Raw genomic sequence first — 24,371 nt, forward strand, 5'->3', positions numbered from 1 at the left:
TCTTTTTTAATAAATTATTTATTTTATCTTTGCCATGATGACAGTAAATAATATTTTACTAGAGATTTTCAAGACACTTCTATACAGCTTAAAGTGACATTTAAAGGCTTAACCAGGTTAATTAGGTTAACTAGACAGGTTGGGGTAATTAGGCAAGTTATTGTATAATGATGGTTTGTTAAAAAATATATAGCTTAAAGGGGCTAATAATTTTGTCCTTAAAATTGTGTTTAAAACATTAAAAACTTATTTTATTTTAGCCAAAATAAAACAAATAAGACTTTCTCCAGAAGAAAAAAATATTATCAGACATACTGTGAAAATTTCCTTGCTCTGTCAAACATCATTTGGAAAATGTTAAAAAAAAGAAAAACAATTCAGGGGGGGGGGGGGGGGTGCTAATAATACTGACTTCATATATATACAGTTGAAGTCAGAATTATTAGCCCCCCTTTGAATTTTATTTTATTTTTTAAATGTTTCCAAAATTGTTTAACAGGGAATGTAAGAAATGTCATATTTAAGCGTACACAGTAACCACCAAAAAAGTCATCTACTCATGATCTTTCAAGTCTAAAATCTGAAATGAAGCTCCTCTTTATCTCTGTGTTTTTCTCCTTTTCAGGTCCCCATTTTCATTCCTGCAGTGTTTTCCTTCACCTGCTTCTTCATGGTGTTCCTGTCTCTATATTCGGATCCAATTAATACCGGGATCGGCTTCGCCATCTCTCTCACAGGCATCCCTGCATACTACATATTCATCCACTCCAAAAGAAAACCCAAATGGTTCCAGAAATTCTCAGGTCAGAGGTTACAAAAATGCTGCACAAACTTTCTGAATATATATGAAAGTTTTTTTTTTCTTTCCTCTCGTTACACCTTAATGATTATTATAATGATGCAAGTCATGGAAAACTACTTTTTATTATATCACCAAGGTGTTAAACTCTCAGAAACATATTCTCTAGAAATTAATAAAGTCCTCACTATGCACAAATTACTGAATATATGGAAATATATTCCATATCTAATCACATCGCATATGCTAATTAGCTAAGATGGCAAACTAATGTGCATTTTTCTTATATTTTCCAGATTCTATGAACAGATCACTACAGATCCTCCTAGAGGTGGTCCCTGCCGAACACTGACCTTTATCCTTTTTTTAAACTTTGTGCATGTTTGCTTGGCTAAGCAGTAGAGGTGTGTGATATTGCCAAGAAATTCACGTCAACATTTTTGGACAATTTTTGTGCTGGTACCATTGGGCGATGTTCTGACATTTGATCCTACCCATCAGATTATGCTACCAACAATGTATTTAATGGTTCTGAGGTTGGGGTTAGAGAAATGATGTCTGCAAAATTTTTGCAAATAATCTATTGGCGTTGAATTTAAACAAATTAAATTTAGTAACATTCAACTTAATTGTTTGTTTAAAGTTAGCCCAAAAAATTGTTTACAACCACTTACAGTTGAAGTCAGAAATATTACCCCCCCCCCCTTTTTTTTTTTTTTTTTTTTATATTTCCCAAATTATGTTTAACACAGCAAGGAAATTTTCACTGTATTTCTGATATATATATTTTTTTGTTCTGGAGAAAGTCTTATTTGTTTTATTTCAGTTAGAATAAAAGCAGTTTTTAATTTTTTAAAACCATTGTATAGTCAATATTATTAGCCCCTTTAAGGATTTTTTTTTCCGATAGTCTACAGAACAAACTATCGTTATACAATAACTTACCTAATTACCCTAACCTGCCTAGTTAACCTAGTTAACCTAGTTAAGCCTTTATATGTCACTTTAAGCTTTATAGATTTGTCTTTAAACAATATTTTACAATTTATTTTTCCTGTCATCATGGCAAAGATAAAATAAAGCAGTTATTAGAAATGAGTTTTAAAAACTATTATGTTTAGAAATGTGTTTTAAAAAAATCTTATCTCTGTTAAACAGAAATTGGGGAAAAAATAAACAGGGGGCTAATAACTCAGGGGGTTCAATAATTCTGACTTTAACTGTACCTTAAAAAGAATTAATAAGTCCAAGGAATCATCTTTGAATATTTTTTTCAGTGTAGGTTAAAGCGATATTACAGCTTCATATCATACTACTACTACTACATTAAAATTTACACTGGTAGCAAAATCTGATGGGTAGCATATTATGTCATTAAAATGTGCTACCTACTTTTTGAATGGGAGGTAGAACAATCTAACAAGGTACAGTAGGACAAATAGACAGAACACCGATCCATGCATAAACAAACACAACACTAAAGCCAGCAGCAGGCGGCAGCAATTCTCTGTATTAATGAGTGATTCATTGAATCACATGGCATTTGACTCATTTCAAACACAGATTCACTACAGAATAGGCATGTGCCGGTATAAGTTGCTGACGTGTGATAACGATTTCATGGTATCACGGTATTGTGATTACTGCTCCAAAATAAGTTCTTTTTAAATGTCTGGGTAAAAAATTTTCCCATTGAACAATATATTTTATTTTAGGAAACATTTATATTATTTTGAAACAGTTAACATTGGGGGAACATGTCACAAATCATTGACTGCTGTCTTCATTAGTTTCAATGACACAGATTTCTTTGTAACACAAAAAACACACACACACCAAAAAAACATTACAAATACCTCAGGAACAGTATGACAGAAAACTGTAGTGGTTTTAAAACCTTGAAATTTCCAAACCACGGTAAACCTTGAAACCAGTCATCATCTCAAGCCTACAACAGAATCACACATAGTTAAAACAACTACATTATTATTGAAGACAATATATATCACACATCCTGATGTGATTTTACCAAGCAGGATGTGATCCTGGATTAACAAAAATGTTGATCCTGGAACGTCATTTTTGTTGTAAAATGCATCCATACCTATTCCTACCCCTAAACCTAACCATAACTGTAAATTATTTTCAAAATCAGAGGGGAATAATAGTTGGATAACAATCATGTAGTAGCACATACACTGTAAGCCTAACCTTAACATAAATTGTAAACTGTATCTTTCAATTCTGATTGGCTGACTGGAATGTTGTTCCTGGATCAACACAGATGTTAATCCAGGAGCATGTCATAATTGAAGAAATCACACTAACCCACACATCTTTACAGCTTCTGTAGTATATGGCACAATAGTGCTTCAGTGGTGGTCATGACCAAATAAATGAACTGCAAGCTTTTTCTGATGGACAGCAGAGATAGAAAGCCAAACGCAAATATTACAAAGCGACTGAAGCAAAACCATTTGAGACTTACTGCTGTCATACATGCGAAATGAGCAAAAATGATTTCTAAAATGTCTCTGCTTCAGTCCACCCGAGATAGAGATGTAACACTGTCATTTCAACACATTATTCATCTTCCAGTGCTGTGAATCACCCAACGTGACTGACATCAAACCCATGCGTATCGCCAGTGATGTTTTAAAACCACATCCAACTCTCCACTTCCACTTATTCAATTTGCATTGCTGTATCTGTTATGGACGTCAATGTCTCGGACGTCATAGTAAGTGATTCCACTGAGGTGTGACTCAAAAATGGGCTCAGCCAAGGGGATTTGGACATAATCTGTTTCGCTCTCCTCCTCAACGGCTGAGATATTTGAAATTCTGTTATACAGACATGACTGTACATGAACACACAGCATAATATCTACCCACATGAAAAGAATACTATAGTAATGTATAGTAAATACAGTAGTGTTTTTGAACCGAAATATAGTAAAGTACGTTATGTTTTAAATCTGCTGTGGTAATTATATACTGTAATTTCTATGATAAAACATGCTGGATTCAACACAATTGATTTGAACATGATGGAATTCAATTAACTTTTTTACAAATTTAAGTGGACAGAACATAAAACAATTAAGTTGTATGCCCCCAAAAACTAAATGATAGTGTTGTTTCAGCTCACTTTAAATAATTAAGGCAAGGCAAGTTTATTTATATAGCACATTTTATAAACAATAGTAATTCAATTTGCTTTACATAAACAAGAATAAAAGAAACAAGTATAAGAAATAAAAACAGCAAAGAATAAAAATGACTGAAACTGATAAAAACTGATTAAAAGGGTGTTTCAACAGGTTTTAAAGCAATGAAAAAGAAAAAAAGACATACTAGTGAAAAAAACAAGTATAAGAAATAAAAACAAAGAATACAAATGAATAAATACGAATTAAAACAGGTTTTAAAAGAATGAAAAAGAAAAGAAAGACATAAAAGTGCATTAAACAAAGAGCAAATGTTATTTTATATTGTAATGTACATAAACAAATTAGCCACTACTGTAATTTTCAACACTATGGTGTATTATACTACAATACATAAGTTTGCTGTCATAAAACCTAAAGTATACTACAGTATTTATTCCACTTTATTAGTTCACTATAGTTAATAATATGTTATGCTGGAGCATTAATTAGAAAAGTGTTATATAATGATTCAAAGAAGATTCCAGGATCAATTTTTTTTTAAGTTAAGTGGTTGTCAACAATTTACTTGGGCTCATATAAAGCAAAGCAATTAAGTTGAACAGCACTAAATTTAATTAGTTGCTTAATTTCAACACATAAATTATTTGCAACAATTTTGCAGACATCCTTTTTTTCAGTGTACAATAAATGTAAACCGGCAATGTGTGAAATCCGCCATTTTATTTACCTTACTCTTCACGTACGAGTGGGCGCAGCCATTTGATTCTTTTTGGCTCGCGACTTTCGGTCTTAATCACTTCCATTCATTTTTAAACATTAAAACAACTTGATATGCTGCTAAAACTGCTTGCAAACTGAAATTTTCTTATTCTTTGATATTATTTCTTCTTCTTTGTCTGTATAGTCATGCAAACGGATCTTTATAGAGCAAGTAGTTTGACCGTTTTCTGCATTTATTATTCCTAGCCATTTCTCCCACAGGCACCTGAATCTGAAGTTCAAAACAATCACAAAAATGAGCTTACTTCCGAATTGAAGAATAAGGTCAATAGAATGCTGAGACGTCATGTGGCAAAGTATGTAACTAACCTATCCCTGCCATTTTTCCCACCACTGATATTCGCGGTGGCGCTTGTGTTGCTTTTTGATGATGGAGATCGAAGCACGTCAGTGCTGAAAGTTATTGTAAGACAGCATATTGTTGGTACAAGGTTCCACTACCACATCACAGACAATATTGCAACAAATACTTTAATCTCAGTTCTGCTGTTATTGTTTTTCCGGTAAGAACATCAAATGCTTTGTTTAGTATTCCCTCCACTTTAAAATACACAATGATCAATAAAGGCTTTTGCTCTTCTGTCACTTTGCCTAAATGATACTTGCAATTCTATATCATGCCTACAAATTGTATAGAATGCCTTGGAAAAGTGTGCAGCATCTCAAACTTTGCCTAAAACCATCAGACATTCAAGACATTTCCTACACTGTAAGAAAAACCTGGTTGTCTCACATTTTTAAGCTGAATCAAATTAACCTTATGAGTCCACTGAACTTCTATTATAGTAAACCAGGGGTGCATAAACTCAGTCCTGGATTGCCGTTGCCCTGCATAGTTTAGGTGCAAACTCTTTTACCACACCTGTCTGGAAGATTCCAGTCAGACTTAAGCTGATTTAGGTGTGTTTAATTGGGGTTGGAGCTAAAATATGCAGAACACCGGTCTTCCAGGAACAAGTTTAGGCACCCCAATGTTAAACTGACTTAAAACAGCTTGCATAACTTAATAAGCGAGAACATGATTAACTTAGATTAATAAGTTACAATGAACTAAAACATATGCTGTCTTGACTAATTGATCATATCTGTTTTTTACAGTGTAGGCATTCTATACAATACCAGGATTTCAACATATACTCTATATTATGGTTCAAAAACAATATTACAACTAAATTACTATAGTATTGTTTTCATTACAGTATGATCTTAAAGGGTCTTGCCTGACCCATATATTAGTTAGGATGCATTACATACACTACACAGTAATATTTCAGAATTACGGATCATCTGATATTTTCCCCACACCTAAAATGCTGTTTAACGCACCATGCAGGAAACCTCCACGGTGCACTAATTTATGCTGATTATTGCCCCTGAATTGCCTTTAAACTAATTACTGGCTTGTTCACTCATTCAACTTGAAAATTAATCTTATTTATGATCAGTTGACTCCCAAATGGATTTCCAGTAATGATTGCGCACGTTTAAACACTGAATCTCCCACATAATTCCTGATTGGACAGCAGCCTACCTAATAATGCCTGGGTTTAATTAAATCAGTATTATGTTATTATGAATGTAGTAGAAAATGCATTTGAGACATTTTCACATCCACTGGTTTATTTTATGTTAATTGTTTTGTCAAACTATATTGACTAATTTATCACAATAAAAATTGCATTTTGTTAAGCTTTGAGTAAACATTGTATGATCAACTTTCTTAAAATTGAATAAATTTAAGTGCCTCCATATTTTGTTTTCCAGAAAATCTTCCTATTGTGTTGTTGTTACAGGGATTCATGACACAGTTGATTATCACAAAGTATATATTACACTACACTGCAAAAAAATCTCGTTGTCTTAATTTTTTTTTTAATCAAATTAACTTTTCTAGTCATCTCAACTTACATCAAACTGACTTAAAATATTAAGTTCAACTTTGTATAACTTAAAAAAAAATGTTTAAACCTGATTAATTCATTAAATTAGACATAAAAATAGTTGTTAAAGCAACATAAAAATATTCGTTATCTTGACTTTTTGTCATTACATTTTTATAGTGTATTTAAAGTAAAAATAAGTGTAAAAAAAGCTTTACATTTTGTGTGTTTATTCAGTACATTAGAACGTGTGCTATTACTTTTATACCCAGTACTAGAGCTGTAATCGGGCCATAAAAATTAGGCCCGAGCCTGACAGGTACATTTTGATCGACAGCTTCATAAAGCCGAACCCGTTCATAGCCTGACATTATTCGAATGTGCACAGACACACAGCTCTTTTGACTTTTTTTCAAGAATGACTAATTTATGTATTTTAACATAATTTATTAGTAACAAATGTAGGCTATAGGCCACTTGGAAGTTGGAACAAAGAAATACAATAAGTCCTCTGTAACATCGTAACATCTCAGAACTCTAAATAAGCCTGGGTACATACACTTAGCCTTTAAATTGGCCAACACACCAATAAAAATAAGTCTTTTCTAACAAATGAAATAAAATAAATTCTAAATTTGGCAATAAATTCTAAATTTGACAATAGCGAAATGAATATAAAGGCTCTGCAGGATTTGTTTCGCCAGTTCTCTTCACAATCTGGCATTAAGGTGACGGTGAAGCTGAATATTAAAAGAATAGCTTAATGCCAACATTAGCCTGCATACTCTATTATGATTTTATGGTTTAATTATAATATTTTTTTATGATTTATTAAACCCTTTACTCACCAAGATTAGGCTACGTGTTTTTAGTGGAGGAACGTTATTGAATCCACTGTAAATGACATCTTCCCTGACATGTAAATAACATCAATGTCATCTTCCTTGTCAGCTTGCTGTGCTGTTTACCGTTCTACCGTAATACGCAGTGTATGAGTGACCGCTGAAATACCTTTGCAGATAGAATGACAGGTTCCAGTTGGATTCGGGCAAAGATCTTCAGCTCTACCCAGTACTACACCTTTTTTTACCATGGTGCAATCTAAGATGCAATCTATCTCAATGTAATAATTTGCATATTTAGAACAAGAATTATTTGATGACATCTATTAAAAAAACTTTCACCCAAGAAAAGAATTAGAGAGGGATGCAGACCTGGTGCAGACGCAATGAGTGCTGCATGCAATGCTTCTTAATGGGCTCACCTAACCCTAGCCCTATCCATAGCCCTCATAGTGACATCAATAGCTCCATTGAGTGCATTGTGTCTGACATTGCATCTCTGAGAGATTTTTATTATTTTTTAATAATCTTTATTAAATGTTTTGAATACAGAGTACAGGATGTTGTTTCAATTTGTCATAAATACATCTGCCAAATACAATGCCATGATGGGATATTAATTCACCCATACATAAAAACACATACAGAAGCAGATCTAGCTAACTTGAAATTGGACACCAATATTCTGGCATTGTGTAAGTTTGCTTTCTATTGTTTTTGTAATATTTCAATGACCGAAGGCTTGTTATGGTTGTCGGCTTTAACTACAGCATCAACAGAGGCGTTGTTTTGTTTACGTTTGAAGGCCACTTTCACAGTGTGTACTCTTCAAAAGTTGCCACGTCCTCTTATTATAACATTTTAGAACTTAAGCCATCCATTTTAAACAGTGAATAAAGTAGACAGGCGCAGTTGGCAATACTTTTGGTACAACATCTGGCTCATTTAATTCTAAACTACAGGTTTTAAGTTTACTTAAAGGCTTGTTGTTATTTACAAATTTTTTTCTCTAGGGAGATATGGCAACACCAATAAGTTAATACATAACTCATTCAATACAGAAGAGTGCTTACAGAAGAATTAGGCTATTCTGATATGCTTTTAAATAGGATATTAACAAGCTGTGATAACCTGTTTTTAACGTTTTGCTTTAAGGTTAAAATAGTTCAGATTTTTTCATTTGTTTTAGTTTATAATTTGTTTTGTCTTTTTTGTTTTCAAATTTAGTTAGTTTTAATTAATTTTTGGAGGCAGATTCACTAGTTTTTACTAGTTTTTATATTTTAAAATTGCTTAGTTTTAGTTTAGTTTTATTAGTTTCAGTACTTGTTTTCATTCATTCATTCATTTTCAGCTTAGTCCCTTTATTAATCCGGGTCGCCACAGTGGAATGAACCGCCAACTTATCCAGCACATTTTTACGCAGCGGATGCCCTTCCAGGAAACCCACGCGAAGGCAGGAAGAACATGCAAACTCCACACAGAAACGCCAACTGAGCCGAGGATCGAACCAACGACCCAGCGACCCAGCGACCTTCTTGCTGTGAGGCGACAGCACTACCTACTGCGCCACTATGATTTATAGGTTATAGATTCAAAATCATCAGACAAAATATTGTCAGAAAAAAAAACTCAACGAAAGATATATATATATTTTTTGCATACTTTACCATCTACCTATCCCCAAATGCAAATACAACAGCCCACAAGATAGCAGTCCAATATGTGTGAAGCTTGGATCTTTAACGTGAACTGGATCTTTTGTAACAATTCTCCCAAGTTTGGACTCAACTTATTAAAAATATGTAGACAGTAATCATAATTTCAGTCAGGTAAAACATCACCATGATCTGAAAAGTTTCTTACAATTAAGTTTTGCAACCCAACTGAAGCATGATTTACTTATTTAAATTAAGATTTTCTGTTATAAAATAATCTTACGTTTGGGCAGATCATCTCATTTCAGCCCTCGGTTTTCCCGTGCTGTTCAAGTTTGCTTCAGTCACAGCACGCTGTCATATACTGTTTGTGTTTGGGTCACTGAATAATGCATGCACAGTATTAGCAATTAACCAGATCTCAAATATGACTTCAAGTAAGAAACATAACTCAGTATATATCAGCTTATTTCAAGTCAAAGGGGGTATCAGGCATGTTAAAAAGTTGTTCGTGGATAAGTGCTTACTGGGGACACAAATAATTTCAAACGATTCAGTTAAATTTGGTAAAATAGACAGCCTGTTCACTTAGAAGATACATTTAAAAAGAACAATTCATTTGCGATTACAATCACTAATACAGGAATAAAACCCATTATTGGGCACACATGTGTTAAATGATTACTTGTAAGTGTCTGCTCGGGACATATTTAATGTTGTCACCATGCTGCTGTCATGTCCAGTTCTTTGTCATGGGAGAAACAACGAGGATGACTGAAGGAGAACCGGCTTGATCTGGCCAATGGCAGCAGGATTACAGACTCTGAGGTGCCGTATGGGTCAAACACCTGGCAGCAGGTGTGTATTAAACAGTGTGTATTAAATACATTTACAAAGACAAAAATGAAGGACGTTTTGCTATAATTTTAGTTAGTTTCAGTTAATTTTGCATGTACACAATACAGTGTCAGTTAGTTCTAGTTAACTTATTTATAAGTTTATTTTTTTATTTCAGTTGACTAAAATATATTTTTTTTAAATTTAGTTTTTTTTTTGTTTACTTTCGTTAACTATAATAACCTTGCTTTGCTTTTTGAGGAGGGAGTAAATGTATGTGTTGTAAATGACTCCTGTAAATGACTGAACAGTGCGCATTCAAACCAAGATAAAGCACTAAAATAATTGTGAAAAGCAAAAGTATAGTTGATTCAAAACTCATGAGTGAGAGTTTTGTTAATAAACGTGCTTACACTGTCATACTGGATGTGCCAGTTGTGTGAAAATTGGAAAAAGAGTTGATATCTTATAAAAGTTTTCCCAACTAGATTTAAGATTCCAGTCTAGAATTTTATGATCAGAAATAATGAATAATTAAATCATCCAACAATTTACTTGCCTGGATGTAGACACGCAGATAATAAAAACCTCCATACATCTACAAGTGCAATTATAGATTAATTATAGATTATCCATGGCTAAGCCTGTGCAAGTCCAAATTTAATAGGAGACATTTTCTCGGCCGTTTTCTCTGCTAATCCCATTCAAAACTCAGAAACTGGTAATGACCTGTCCTGACATGACCTGAGAGTAGTTAGAAAGTCTTGGTGAATTGTGGCCAACAGATTAAACATGACAAAAAATATACTGTTCGAAGCAGAAAATGTGATCTCGAGTCAAACTGTGATAAAGTCGATTTGATCACTGAACAGATTTACAATAGACTTTGCTGTTGATAATTTGCAGTCACATGACCTGTGCGGAGACCTAACGGACAAAAAACAGTGAGCTGTAATAGCAGCTTCACTGGGATCTATATAGAAAGCAGCACAAACTGTAATATTTCCATCTGTTTCAAGCTATGAATATGTGGGTCACATATCAACATAACTAAACAGATATATGATAGTAAACTGTACATTATGGGCACTTGCAATCCATATACTGCCTTTTTTAGTCATGTCTTTGTCAAAGCTGCAATTCTGCAATATTTATGTATATCTTGTGGATATTCCACAGCAATTTAGTAGGCAAGTGTCTGTGTTTATATTTGCTTATGCATTTATTTTGCCCTATAAGTTATATTTGCTGTTAGGGAAAATCAATTTGTTCACTTCTTCTATTCATACATTGACTTTGCATTTTAATTTATTCTTTAATTGCATATAGGTATCATAGATTGCTATGCATCCATCCATCCAATCATCTATCCATCCATCCATCCATCCATCCATCCATCCATCCATCCATCCATCCGTTTAACAATTCATCTATACATCCATTCATCTATCATCAATCTATCTGTCTACCTATAAATATATCTATCCACCCATTCATCCATCCGTCTGTCTATTTATCCATCCATCCCTCTGCCTATTAATTTCTCCATCCATTGATCTGCCCATCCATCCATCCATCCATCCATCCATCCATCCATCCATTCATCCATCCATCCATCCATCCATCCCACTATCCATCTGTTTATCAATCCATCTATTCATTCATCCATTCATCCCACCATCCATCCATCCATCCATCCATCCATCCATCCATCCATCCATCCCACTATCCATCTGTTTATCAATACATCTATTCATTCATCCATTCATCCCACCATCTATCCATCCATCCATCCATCCATCCCACTATCCATCTGTTTATCAATCCATCTATTCATTCATCCACTCATCCCAACATCCATCCATCCATCCATCCATCCATCCATCCATCCATCCATCCGTTTATTTATTGATATATCTGTCTATCAATTTAGCCCTCTATCCATCTTTCTTTGCATACATCCATCTTTCCATCCACCAATACATACATCAATCTGTCTATCCATTTAGCCCTCCATCTCTTCATCCATCCATCCATCCTTGATGCTGCCATTTGGCACAAATCCATAAATTTCTCCTTTCTGGCTGTTCTTTCTATTAAAAAATTCTTTAGACGTACTGCACAGGCAGAAAATATGTCTCTCCATATCTCCTAGTAAAAATCTATGTTATTGCACAACAATTACCCAGCTTTTTGGCTAAAAAAAAATATATATATATATATATATCACTCAGTCTGTAACTTGGTGGTCAGTGGGAGATGTATTGTATTCCCCCAATGGTGTGATGTCACTTGAAAACTATCAATTGTGGACCAGTGACTGAAATAACAGACATGCAAAACCCAATTCAATTTTTACTGCAGCCAATGTTTGCACCAGAATGATTGAACCATTTCACTATGATGATTTAATATTTCCTTATTTAATACCTCACTTACTGTACATAGCCTCCTAGAAAAGAATACAGTAAGAAAAAGTTTTAAAAAATGAGATGTCTGAGGTTGAAAATGTTAGTTCACCCACATAATCATATCAACGTGAGCTTGTGTGTTAAAGTGTGTGTGTGTGTTTTGGCAGCACCAGGGGTCTCGTATCGCAGGCAGCACGGCTCAAATGACTTTGTGAATAAGTTGAAGCTGGTGAACCAGGATCGAGTGCCAAGATCATGGCACCGGCCCAGCGCACTAACACACACACGCAAACACACTCGAGTGAACATACAGTACATCCCTGCCATTGTTGGACATCTGCCCGGTACAACAACATCAAGAGGAGGCCAGCTCCAGGGACGGGCCTTATGCCATTACAACAAGGAGAAGCATGTCTGCACACACCAGTTCATTCACACAGACTGGAGGGGCAGGTGTACAGTGCGGTTAGCACAGTTATACATCACCACAGACATTTCATCGGATTTTCAGCCTACAATCTTCCCTAGATGGAGTATGAGGGACACAGCGCTCTGTGCTGATATAGAGGTCACTTAAGAGACAGTGGAAATGACTAAGATATCAGAATGGACTGTTTTTTAATTTTTTTAAAATTTGGTAATAATAACAATAACAATAACAATAATAATAATAATAATAATAATAATAATAATAATAATAATAATAATAATAATACATCCCAGTGATGGGTTGCAGCGTGAAAAGCATTCGCTGCGTAAAACATATGCTGGACATGTTGGCGGTTCATTCCACTGTGGCGACCCCTGGTTAATAAAGGGACTTAGCCGAAAAGAAAATTAATGTATGAATGAATAAGAATTCATTCATTTATTTTCCTTCAGCGGAATGAACTGTCGCCTTATCACTCATATGTTTTATACAGCGAATGCCTTTCCAGCTGCAACCCAGTACTGGGAAACATCCAAACACTCTCATTCACGCACATATACTATGGCCAAGTTAGTTTATTCAGTTCATTCATATTGCAAACTCCACACAGAAATGCCAGCTTAGGACTCGAATCAGCAACCTTCTTGCTGTGAGGTGACAGTGCTAACCACTGAGCCACCATGTTGCTCAATAACAACAACAACAACAACAACAACAACAACAACAACAACAACAACAAATAAACAAACAGACAAACAAACAAATAGGCAAATAAATAAATAAATAAATAAATAAACAAACAAACAAACAAATAAATAAATAAATAAACAAACAAATAAATAAATAAATAAAATACACCATTATAATTGACATATTATCACATGCAGTGCAAATGCAGTGTATGAGAACTAAATATATATATTTGTTTGTGAAATAATGTGACTGTAAAATATAGTTTACATTGAAAAATATGACATTTAATTTACAATACATTAAATATTATTTATAATAGATATGTATAAATGTAATTATTTTGTGTGAAGATATTTTAAAATATTTTATCCTTGTAATTCAATGATGAATTTTCAGCATCATTACTAATCATTTCTTCAACATGATGAGTTACTACAGACAGCAGTAACTACTTTAGAAATGAAACATTTGTTTCAGCTTCATATTTTCAAAGAAACTTCTGAGGATTTTTTGAGTTAAAACTAGTTTGTCATTTAATTCATTGCGTTTCTGCTGAATAAATGTAAAAAAACAAACAAAAGAACGAACAAATGAACAAACAAATAAATAAATAAATAAATAAATAAATAAATAAAACCATGAAGCATCACTGCTTCATAATCACAAATGCTTCATGGCCAGCAAAACAGAATATTACTATTTGTTTCTGAAGGACCCTGTGAAGACTGGAGTAAAGATTTGAAATATATTTTTAAATATGTTCACACAGAAAACTGTTATTAAATGCAAACTTTGTTTTAATGTGACTTGATTATGAATCAATGAAAACTTATATAATTGGGGTGAGAGTGTGGATTGAATTTAGGGTTAGTAACATGTATAGATGTATAGATAAATAGTAAGTGCATGGAACAAGAACCTACGACACCTTCAAATTAAATTATTAAGATAATATTTTATTTTTTGATCAAATAAAATAAGTCTCGATGAACAGAAGACATCTATAAAAACACATATTAACATTCTGTATGCATGTATATATGTGTATCCCTCAAATAATGACATTTCCTGTTGTATTTCTTCCACCAGTCACTTCTGCAGTTGTATCTGCTGTCACATGGGGGCGATAGAGTAAAGCTGAACGCTCAGGCCTCCATGCTTGAACGAGCCCAGAAAAGCTTGTGTGTACCGTGAGATCTCCATCGATCAGTGAGACACAGCAGCTGCTGCTCACAACAACAAATAACTTTGTGATCTATAATGCATTTTCTAATCCGTGCATCTGCACACTCGTTCATCTCCGTGATCGGCTTCACGTCGAAGATCAACAGCTCCTTCGGTCCCAGCAGACAGGGTCATGATTCTGCCTGACAATAAGACAGTGCGACTGATTTACACTTTCCTATAGTCTCTTTTAAGACCTCTGCTTTCTGTCACATTTTAGACACATTTACAGCTAATCAACCATCCGTCCCAGGCCGTAACCACCACACACTAAAAGAGGGATGAGCCGCTTCCAATATTTAGATTAGCAGTCAATCAAAGTGGGTTTTTTCAATAAGCACAGGTTTACAAATGACTTCCGTCCTTCCAAACAGTCTATTTAAACTAAATAAATGAAGTTTTCAACATAATAGCCTCAGTCGATGGGCATCAAATTAAATAGACATTTAGTTTTAAAAGCTGATGTTATTTGTACAATATTTGATCGGTGGTGGAAAGAGAACTTGATACTCAAGTTAAAGTACCACTCATTCTAGGGGTCGGGAATCTTTTTTCAGCAAATAGCCATTTCTGGGGGTTTTTTAGCCAATGGTGGTGTATATAACAAAACCTTTATCTATTAATAAACAAAACCTCAAAAATAAACAAACATAACACATCACAATGTATGAACAAAGGACAATTGATAGTTTTTTCTTTTTGCCATCGCCACTCATGAATGTTGTTTGAATTTACATGTGTGAGGTTATCATAGAAATGTAATGTGCTTGCCCTTTATTGGTGTCACGATTCAAGTTACATCACACACTCTAAAAAAATAACTCAAGAGGTCTGTTACCGCTACATACTTTAATACATTGTTGTAACTTAAAAATTTTGAATTGCTGATTAGATTAAAACTTTTAAGTTGTCAGAATAATTTTGTTAAGTTTTCACAACAGGAAAATATTGCTAATTACATCAACTAAAAAGTGAGGTTAATTTAAGGGTAAATATGTCTGTCAGTTAGATTGAAACGATATTTAACAAGTAGCAATCCAAAGAAATTAGGTTGATACTTCAATTTTTCTACAAAACTGGAGTTCTGGATTTCAAAGCTTCTCCCCCATCTGAACAAGCAAGGAGCAAGTCTGGACTAGATTTAGGCAGACTGTTAGGCACAAAGGACATTTTAAGGTGAGATATCTGAGTTTTATTTCATTTCCAAATCAATTTTCTCCATTGCAATAGAGTGTTGGCTACTCCTGGTAAATACAGTTGATGCTAGCAGTGTTTTTTGACACAAAGTTTTTCTTGCTTTACAAGAATACACAAGAATTTGACCTTAATGAGGATGCATTAAGGACCTTAATGAGGAGGCACATATTGAGAATTGCCATTATTGGTGATCACTCTACTTTGGAATTGAACCACAAGACGGAAACCATCACAGTTAAGGGCATGAGAATCCTAAATGGAATGGATATCTCAAGGTGCTGTGGTCTGCTAATGGGCATAATATATACTCTGAATCTGAACTACCTCAAGGAACTTAAATATACATGTGAAGTTTCTCGAACTTGAAGCCCCGTGCAAAAGTAATGCGTCTCAAGAACATTATTTTCTGAAGTCTCTACTTACTTTAGAGTAGATTTTGCTCTTTATGTTGCACTTTATAATGTTTTGTATTTTTAAGTCCACATGTTGATGTTTATTTTCATACTGTTTATATGAGAAAGTACATATTTTTGTTTTTGTAAAATACTGAAAGACTGTGGTTTGAAACAAATAAAAAAAATACTGGAAAAACAAATAGTTGTTGTTGAATGTGTTTGTTACAAGCAAATAAACAGTAAATTTAAAAACATATAATTCATTTACATAAACAATTCATGTAAATATACAATTCATAAACATATACAAACAATTTCAGCTATTTAATTTATTTGAGGTTCTAAACTTGAATAATTGCATGTGTAATTATGGGAATTAAGTACATAATACTGGATTTAATTTCATTTAAATTTTAAAAAGTAGTTGAAACAACTTAAGTTTTTGAGTACTCAACTTAAAAAATGGACATTATGCTATGTAAAAGTGCCGCCGATTGAAGAGGAAAAGGCCATTTGGCTAACATAATAAAGTTTGTTGTCTGAACTTCATTTTGTTAGATGTTGTAACTTGAATTTATTGATGCAAACTGTTGCCCTTTTTTATTTATTCTTTTATTTTGTTTGGTCTATAAGATATTTTTTAGAGTGCAGCATCACATATGCGTATTGGTTAAAAAGTAATTTTATTTTAAACTGAGTTCTTATTCATTTTGCTGTAGAAAATACAATAAAAAGGGAAGTGTAATTGTATTTTTTTTTATAGTAAACTGATTTCTAGTAACAGTTATACATTTTTAAACTTTAAAATATTATTGAAGAGAGACAGCTGGAGAGCCACATAATTTTAGTCAAAGAACCACATGTGGCTCCCGAGCCATAGGTTCCATACCCCTGCTTTACACCTTTCTGAAGTACTCATGAGTAGTTAGAAATAAGTAAGCTGTTAAAAGCTTTTTCTGTGGATGTATGTAAACATAATATTCTGTAGTGCACTTAGTTATTGCCCAGTGGACAAACAACTATAAGACATTAGTATTAGGTTAGATTTACTGTAGGTCATGACATCAGGTGACCAAAGTTCAATGTCTAGCCAGCGTCTAAGGAAAACATTATTTTGATGTCCAATAATCATATCAAATGACATTGATATTTGGTTGATTTTAGGTTGTGTTGGAAAGTCACCAAAATCTAACATCAAGCCAACATCTTAAACCAACGTCATATTGACGTCAAAAACTGACATTTATTCATCAGGTATTGCAATCAAAATCCAAGTCTGATATACATCATAGTGGTAACGACCACACAACGTCAAGCTGTAACATCATTAGACGGTGATATTTGATTTATTTTAGGTTGAACGTTAGACATTGACGTTGAGTTCTGATGTCTACTCGATTTTCATTTCCAAAAAAAAAAAAAACTGCAACATCCCCACGACATTAGGGTACAATGTCAATCCACGACATTAGGGTACAATGTCAATCTGACGTTATGTTGTTGTGCCTGCTGGGTGTTTAAGGCTATTTTATTCAACATTCAGACATCCGTCAACGTCTCATCAGCGACATGCATCTACACAGTCTCAGCGTCAATTGTGTGTAAAGATTTTGGACATCTTCTTGTACACTTAATGCTTCCAGTTTAAACAGTTTACTGCAATTATGTATCGCTCATGTCTTGAGGTAGTTCATTATTTTGCGATTTACCTTCTATGTGTGTTTTGATTAAGCTGGAATCACAAGACAGAGTTTTCTCCTCAGCCAATCACCATGGACAAGAAAAAAATAAAACAGAGACTATTCACAAAAATGTAAACAGCACTCTTGAGTGGATTTTTCATCTCAAATGTAACAAAACGTAAATGAGGCATTTATTTTTACTGCATATGTAACGGAAGCCAGCTATTGAAGTGCTGTGCAGGTAAACCTCACTCAGCTGAGGCTCTAACGACAAACGCTAGAGGCCATGATCTTGAGCCTTCTTTGTAAGATCAATTGACTCCCATGCAAAGAATTGCCGGTTTGATCCCAGCTTAAAATGTATTGCATAGTGTAGGATGGGTGGGTTACATTGGTGCCGTGACCCGGATGGGAGTAAGGTTTACGGGGGTAAGTGTGACAGTGGCCAGCTAGTGAAGTGCAGTGAAGGTACACCTATCTCCTCTGACCTCTAAAAAAGGGTTTTAGAGACAGACGTTAAAAACCATGGTCTTTATAGCCTCCTCGTTTAGCAACTGACTCCCATGCAAAGAATCGCTGGTTTGATCCCAGCTTAGAGCAGATTGGGTAGTGTAGAACCTGTGGGTTACATTGGTGCCATGACCCGGTTGGGAGTGAGGTTTAAGGGGGTGAGTGTGACGGCGGCCAGCTAGTGAGATCCAGTGAAGGTAAACCTCATTTCCCTGACCTCTAAAGGTGTTCTAACAACAGACACTAGGGTCCGTATTCATTAGCCTCCCTGTTAGAGTAATCTACTCCCATGTGAAAAAAATCACCAGTTTGATGCTAGTTTGATCCAAGCTTTTCACTCATCATAGCACACGTGCTGCTGATGATATGACAATAAAAGTGATTTGATTAGATTTGGAGCGGGTTGGGTAGAGTAGGACCAGTGGGTTACATGGATGCCTTGAACTGGAGGAGAGTGAGGTTTAGGCCGTACTCACACTAGGTACAGTTGCCTCGAATTGGGCCAAAGCACGCTTGTCCCCCCTTCCGTCTCCCCCGACGGCCTGCGCTCACACCACAAACGGGCCTCGACACGATTACGTCATCGCTGCTGCGCAGTACAGTGAGAAGCGCTCTCTCACTCAGCAGTGCAGTGGAGATTTCTCTAGTTATATCTTTTCAGTCGTTTGTTATACAGTGACATGCAGTCAAATATTTCGCCAAACAGTCCTTAGGGATGCGGTGACACGCAGTCAGATATTTCGCCGAACAGATCCGCAATTTTTGGCGCTCATAAACAATCATAAAGCCCTCGTGCTGCAGGAATGAGGAGGTCTGCTGAAGCCGCACAGCTGTCGTGCTGTGAGGAGTTCTCGTCTTTAATAAACTACGGCAGTTTGTGTTCACTGAACAGTAAGAATGATTAATAAATCCATATGAAACAGCCCCTTAAAAGTCACGTCTCGCTTTCGGTTTCGGGCTTTGGCGCGTTTTGCACTCACACACAAGCCAAAGCCCAAGCTCAGGCACACCTCTTCCAGTCGTGCCTGGGCCGGCCAAGTGAACCGTGCTTAAGCCCGGTTCAGCGCACTCACACTTCTCAAACGATCCGGGAAACGGGCCTGGGCACGGTACGGATGGCATAGTGTGAGTAGGCCCTTAGAGGGGTGAGTGTGACAGAGGCCAGCTAGTGAAGTGCAGTGAAGGTAAACCTCATTCCCCTGACCTCTAAAGGTGCTCTAACAACAGAAACTAGGGTCCATAGTTATTAGCCTCCTTGTTAGAGAAATCTACTCCCATCTGAAAAATCGCCAGTTTGATTCTAGTTTGGAGCGGGTTGGGTAGAGTAGTACCGGTGGGTTACATGGATGCCGTGACCCCATCAGAGAGTGAGGTTTAGAGGGGTGAGTGTAACGGAGGCCAGCTAGTGAGGTGCAGTGAAGATCAACCTCATTCCTCTGACCTCTAAAGGTGCTCTAGTAACACTCAAGTAGACAATAGGGGCCATAGTTGTTAGCCTCCTTGTTAGAGTAATCGACTCCCATGCAATGAATTGCCGGTTTGATCCTAGCTTGGAGCGGATTGGGTAGAGTAGGACCAGTGGGTTACATGAGTTCCGTGATCCAGAGAAGAGTAAAGTTTGGACGGCTAAGTGTAACGGAGGCCAGCTAGAGAAATGCTGTGCTGCAACGTCACTCTTCTGACCTCTAATAGGTGCTCTAACAACAGATGCTAAAGAACATGGTCTTTAGCCTACATGTTAGAGCAACTGATTCCATGTAAAGGATTGCTGATTCGATCCCAGCGCACAGTGAGGGTAGTGCAGGACCGGTGGCTTACACATATGAGGTATGTATTCATCAACAAACTGTAAATGGCTAGTCGATGTACAGGGAACAAATACAACAGACATTTAGCAAATGCATTCATTATCCTTCCATCAAGCCATTATAGCTCAAATAGTAAATAATGGACATTTGACGGTTGTGGGTTTAATTGTAAAAAGAAACTAAGAATATGTACCTTCAGTGCAAAGTAAGTCGCTTCAGATAAGAGTCCACTAAATACATAAATGTAAATGTTATGCACATTTAAGACTACAGATACAATGTCAACCATTTAACCACACACTTATCCTTGTCTCTAAAATAATGAGATCTTTCTAAGGTTCATCAGTATTTCATGACATGAAATTACTTACATTTCAGAATTCATAGAAGTCACTTAGACCATTATAACTCCTGCATTCCTTGACTTGAACCTATGACATTGAGTGTGTGAGCAAGGAATGCAGCACAAAGTTATGTCTATCATCTTGCATAGGACTATTAATGCATCTTAAGTGTGATGACAGTATAAAAAAAAAAAAGATGCAGGATGACTAACTGATGATCATGAATTATTTCCAAAATGTCTGTGTATCAGAACTCATGTCTCAGTGTGTGATTACTTTTGCATTGTGAATGTCCTTTTGTCCATTCGATAAATCCGTCTGTGTGTATGCTTTTATGCTGTGACTGGCAGACAAAGTCACCAAAATTACTCACACTCCATCTCTTGCAGAATGATTCACGCCTCCTTGACATTTCATCAGCCTTGGGGTGTCTGCGTTTGTGTGTTTGTGCGTGTGTGTGTGTATGTGTGTGTGTGTGTGTATGTGTGTGTCTGTAATGGTTCAGATATATGGATGGCACTCATTCGATTATCCCAGCATAAAGTAAAAATGTGTGTGTTATGCTTGTATACACAAATACGATGCTGAGGTTTGACACTAATACACTCTGATGTTGTTAGAGACCTTAGACCCAGTTAGAAAGCTCACTATACACACCTGCCGCATAATTAACCAGTCTGGTACATTCCTGCTTTATGTGTGCATATATTACATGTATTACAAATATGAATAAGGGTGAATGACACGATGTGTTACATCAGTGACAATGCTGTATTTAATTTAAAATCAGTATGAATACGATTATGCACATGGTTAGCATAATCCCAGTCCAATCAAGAAATTTTCTGTAATATTCAATTTGTGCAATATTTAAGAGAAAAGGCGTGTGAGAAGAAATAACATCAAATGAAACATATATATATATATTTTTAGGCCACTAGTGTACTCCAGCTTTCCTAAAAAAACAAATGAGGTAAACATATTGATGACTCATTCTGCACAACAACAATTTTTGTCCAATCAAATGGTTTCGATAGATCACAGATAGATTGAACATTTCCCTCATACAAATCGTGCTTCATGGCTGTGACATTATTCATTCATTCATTCATTCATTTTCTTGTCGGCGTAGTCCCTTTATTAATCCAGGGTCGCCACAGCGAAATGAACCGCCAACTTATCCAGCAAGTTTTTACGCAGCGGATGCCCCTCCAGCCGCAACCCATCTCTGGGAAAGGCTGTGACATTGTTTATTAATTCTATTTTGTATTTATTTATTTTTTTTTTACTTCATAAGAACATCTTGCGGTTCCATGGAAACGTAAAAACGAAAAATGTCTATAAACTTACAAATGTAATTCTGAGATCTGTAATAATCAGAGTAGTGCTGGTTAAACTATGATAAGAACAGAAAAGCAAGAAAAAAAAACTAGCAAGAAAGAAAGCTAGTAAGAAAGAAAGAAAGCCCTACCACCAGCATCACAAATATTGAAGGCTTGGACATTGAAACTGTTGACACACATAAATATCTAGGGGTCGTTATTGACAATATGTTGACATTCCAAGCGAACACCCATGGCTGTCTATAAAAAAAGCTCAACAAAGACTGTTTTTCTCTAAGAAAACTTTTCAGGTTTGTACCTCTATGATGACACTGTTTTATAAACATTTTATTAAATCAGTTTTATCTTACTGCGAAGCAGTAATCTGAATGTGTCAAGTAAGAACTGGTTGAGTAGCCTGCTGAAAGTGGCAGGCACGATCATCGGTTTTAACCAAACTGGTCCAATGGTAATTTTCATGATTATGTTTCAAAGAGAGGGTATCCCATGCGTTGTACTCTGTGTTTCAGCTGCTGCCATCAGCACTTTTATTTAGAGTTCCTATTTGCAGGACAAATAGAATTAGAAATTATTTTACAATGGTGGCCATTAGGTCAATAAATAAATAAGAAAGAAAGAAAGAAAGAAAGAAAGAAAGAAAGAAAGAAAGAAAGAAAGAAAGAAAGAAAGAAAGAAAAAGAAAAAGGTAGGAAGAAAGAAAGAAAGAAAGAAAGGAAGGAAGGAAGAAAAGAAAGAAAGAAAGAAAGAAAGAAAGAAAGAAAGAAAGAAAGAAAGAAAGAAAGAAAAAGAAAGAAAGTAAGAAAGTTAGAAAGAAATAAAAAGAAAGAAAAAGAAAGAATATAGACTTTACCTGACTTTCATATGAACTCTGTGCTCCATGCTACCTGCTGTATAGTGACCCACAGAACACAAGTCTTTTGTTTTATATTAAATTATTGATCATGTTTATGTGCTTCCTTATACATAGAAGGGTTTATTGGTGTCTCATGTGTCCAATGTAGCAGTGAATACTGCAGCTTGTGCATTATTTAGATTGTGTTATTATTTATCCGTTGCTTACACACAGCAGCACTCATTTGTCACGAAAAGGACACCGAAAGTTCCTCTATTATCAGAGACATCCACACACATACTGTACATGGATGCACACGCACGCACAAACCTTACTCAAACTCTTGCTTAAATATCCCCTTTTAAACAAAAACAACTGGAGAAGTTTCAACAACAGATTTAGTAGAGTCCATTCAGTTCTCAGATTCACAGTTAAGAGCAATTCTTTTTATTATCAGCCATTTATTTTAAAAATTCAGCAAAATTAGCATGAAGTTAAGGCAATTCTACATTATCATTCATATTTATGACAACTAAACAGACTTATTAACCAGAGCATTAAAACAAAACTCAAACGCTAAGCAACATACATAGGAAAAATGCATGTTGAAATAAATACACTCACTGGCCACTTTATTAGGTACACCTTAGTAGAACCGGGTTGAACCCCCTTTTGCCCTCAGAACTACCTTAAAAGTTCAAGAAACCCTGGAGTACTTTGAGATGTTAACAGATTTGTGTGTGTTGAGAATCAGTGAAGACAACGTTAGCATCTGCCAGCTTTAATTGTGGGGAAAACTGGATAATTTTGAGCTTTTGCCAGCTTATTTCATCTTCCTGGTTTATAATTATTTTTGAGACGGGATCAAAATCAGTGATGTAGCGCAAAACTGCAAGTGGGGTAATGACACATCAATTTATTTATTTTTTAGTTTTCTTATCCTATCAGAAGACCCTGTTTCTTAATTATTCATGAGCAAAGCAGACCTGCAAAGCAGGGAGACCCAATGACTGGGAAAGACACGGGTCGTATGTTCTTGTTTCCATGACCCATGGGGTTTATTGCATGTTTTTACCCGCAATTCTGTCAGGCCTGATACAGCAAAGCTGTTGGTTTGCAGCAAGCATTTTTGTTGGGAGAGCTGTACAAGAGTTTGAGAATGGCTGACTTTTATCAGTTGAGTTCATTACAGTCTATTTATCGTTATTAAGACACATCGCCTGTATCCGTGCTGCTGTGTTCACATGTTTAAAATCTTCCAGATTACCAGCAGGGTTAATGGCTGGAGTTGATAAGGCAAGAGACTAGCTGCACTGCTATCCTCTGTGTCTCCATTTAGACCCGGTGATTCAGGAGGAGAGAAGTCCTCCTCATTTTTAGTGTTTGTTTTTTTTAAACATGATTATCTTTATAATGATAGAACAAGTTGTGGTTATGTGTATATGAAATTATGCATAACACATATAGCAGGACAATTAATTACTTACTGTTTATTTCGTTGCATTTTAACTTTGTAAACTATAAAACAACAGTT

At 35.4% G+C, this 24,371-nt stretch overlaps 2 protein-coding genes across 3 annotated transcripts in view; one reads left to right on the plus strand and one right to left on the minus strand.

Moving 5' to 3' along the window:
• The window catches only part of slc7a11 (solute carrier family 7 member 11), a 30,219-nt gene extending 23,779 nt beyond the window's left edge, over window positions 1-6,440 (plus strand). The window contains exons 11-12 of the mRNA XM_087282072.1: window positions 626-803; window positions 1,096-6,440. Coding sequence (XP_087138198.1) covers window positions 626-803; window positions 1,096-1,151 — 234 coding nt within the window. The 3' untranslated portion in view covers window positions 1,152-6,440. The remainder of the gene's footprint in view (window positions 1-625; window positions 804-1,095) is intronic.
• LOC147834029 (uncharacterized) overlaps window positions 1-24,371 on the minus strand; it is a 1,152,336-nt gene that overhangs the window by 139,624 nt on the left and 988,341 nt on the right. The window lies entirely within an intron of this gene.

Source organism: Danio rerio, chromosome 14 (assembly GCF_052040795.2).
Source record: "Danio rerio strain M-AB ecotype USA chromosome 14, GRCz13ab, whole genome shotgun sequence".
Taxonomy (NCBI): Eukaryota; Metazoa; Chordata; class Actinopteri; order Cypriniformes; family Danionidae; genus Danio; species Danio rerio.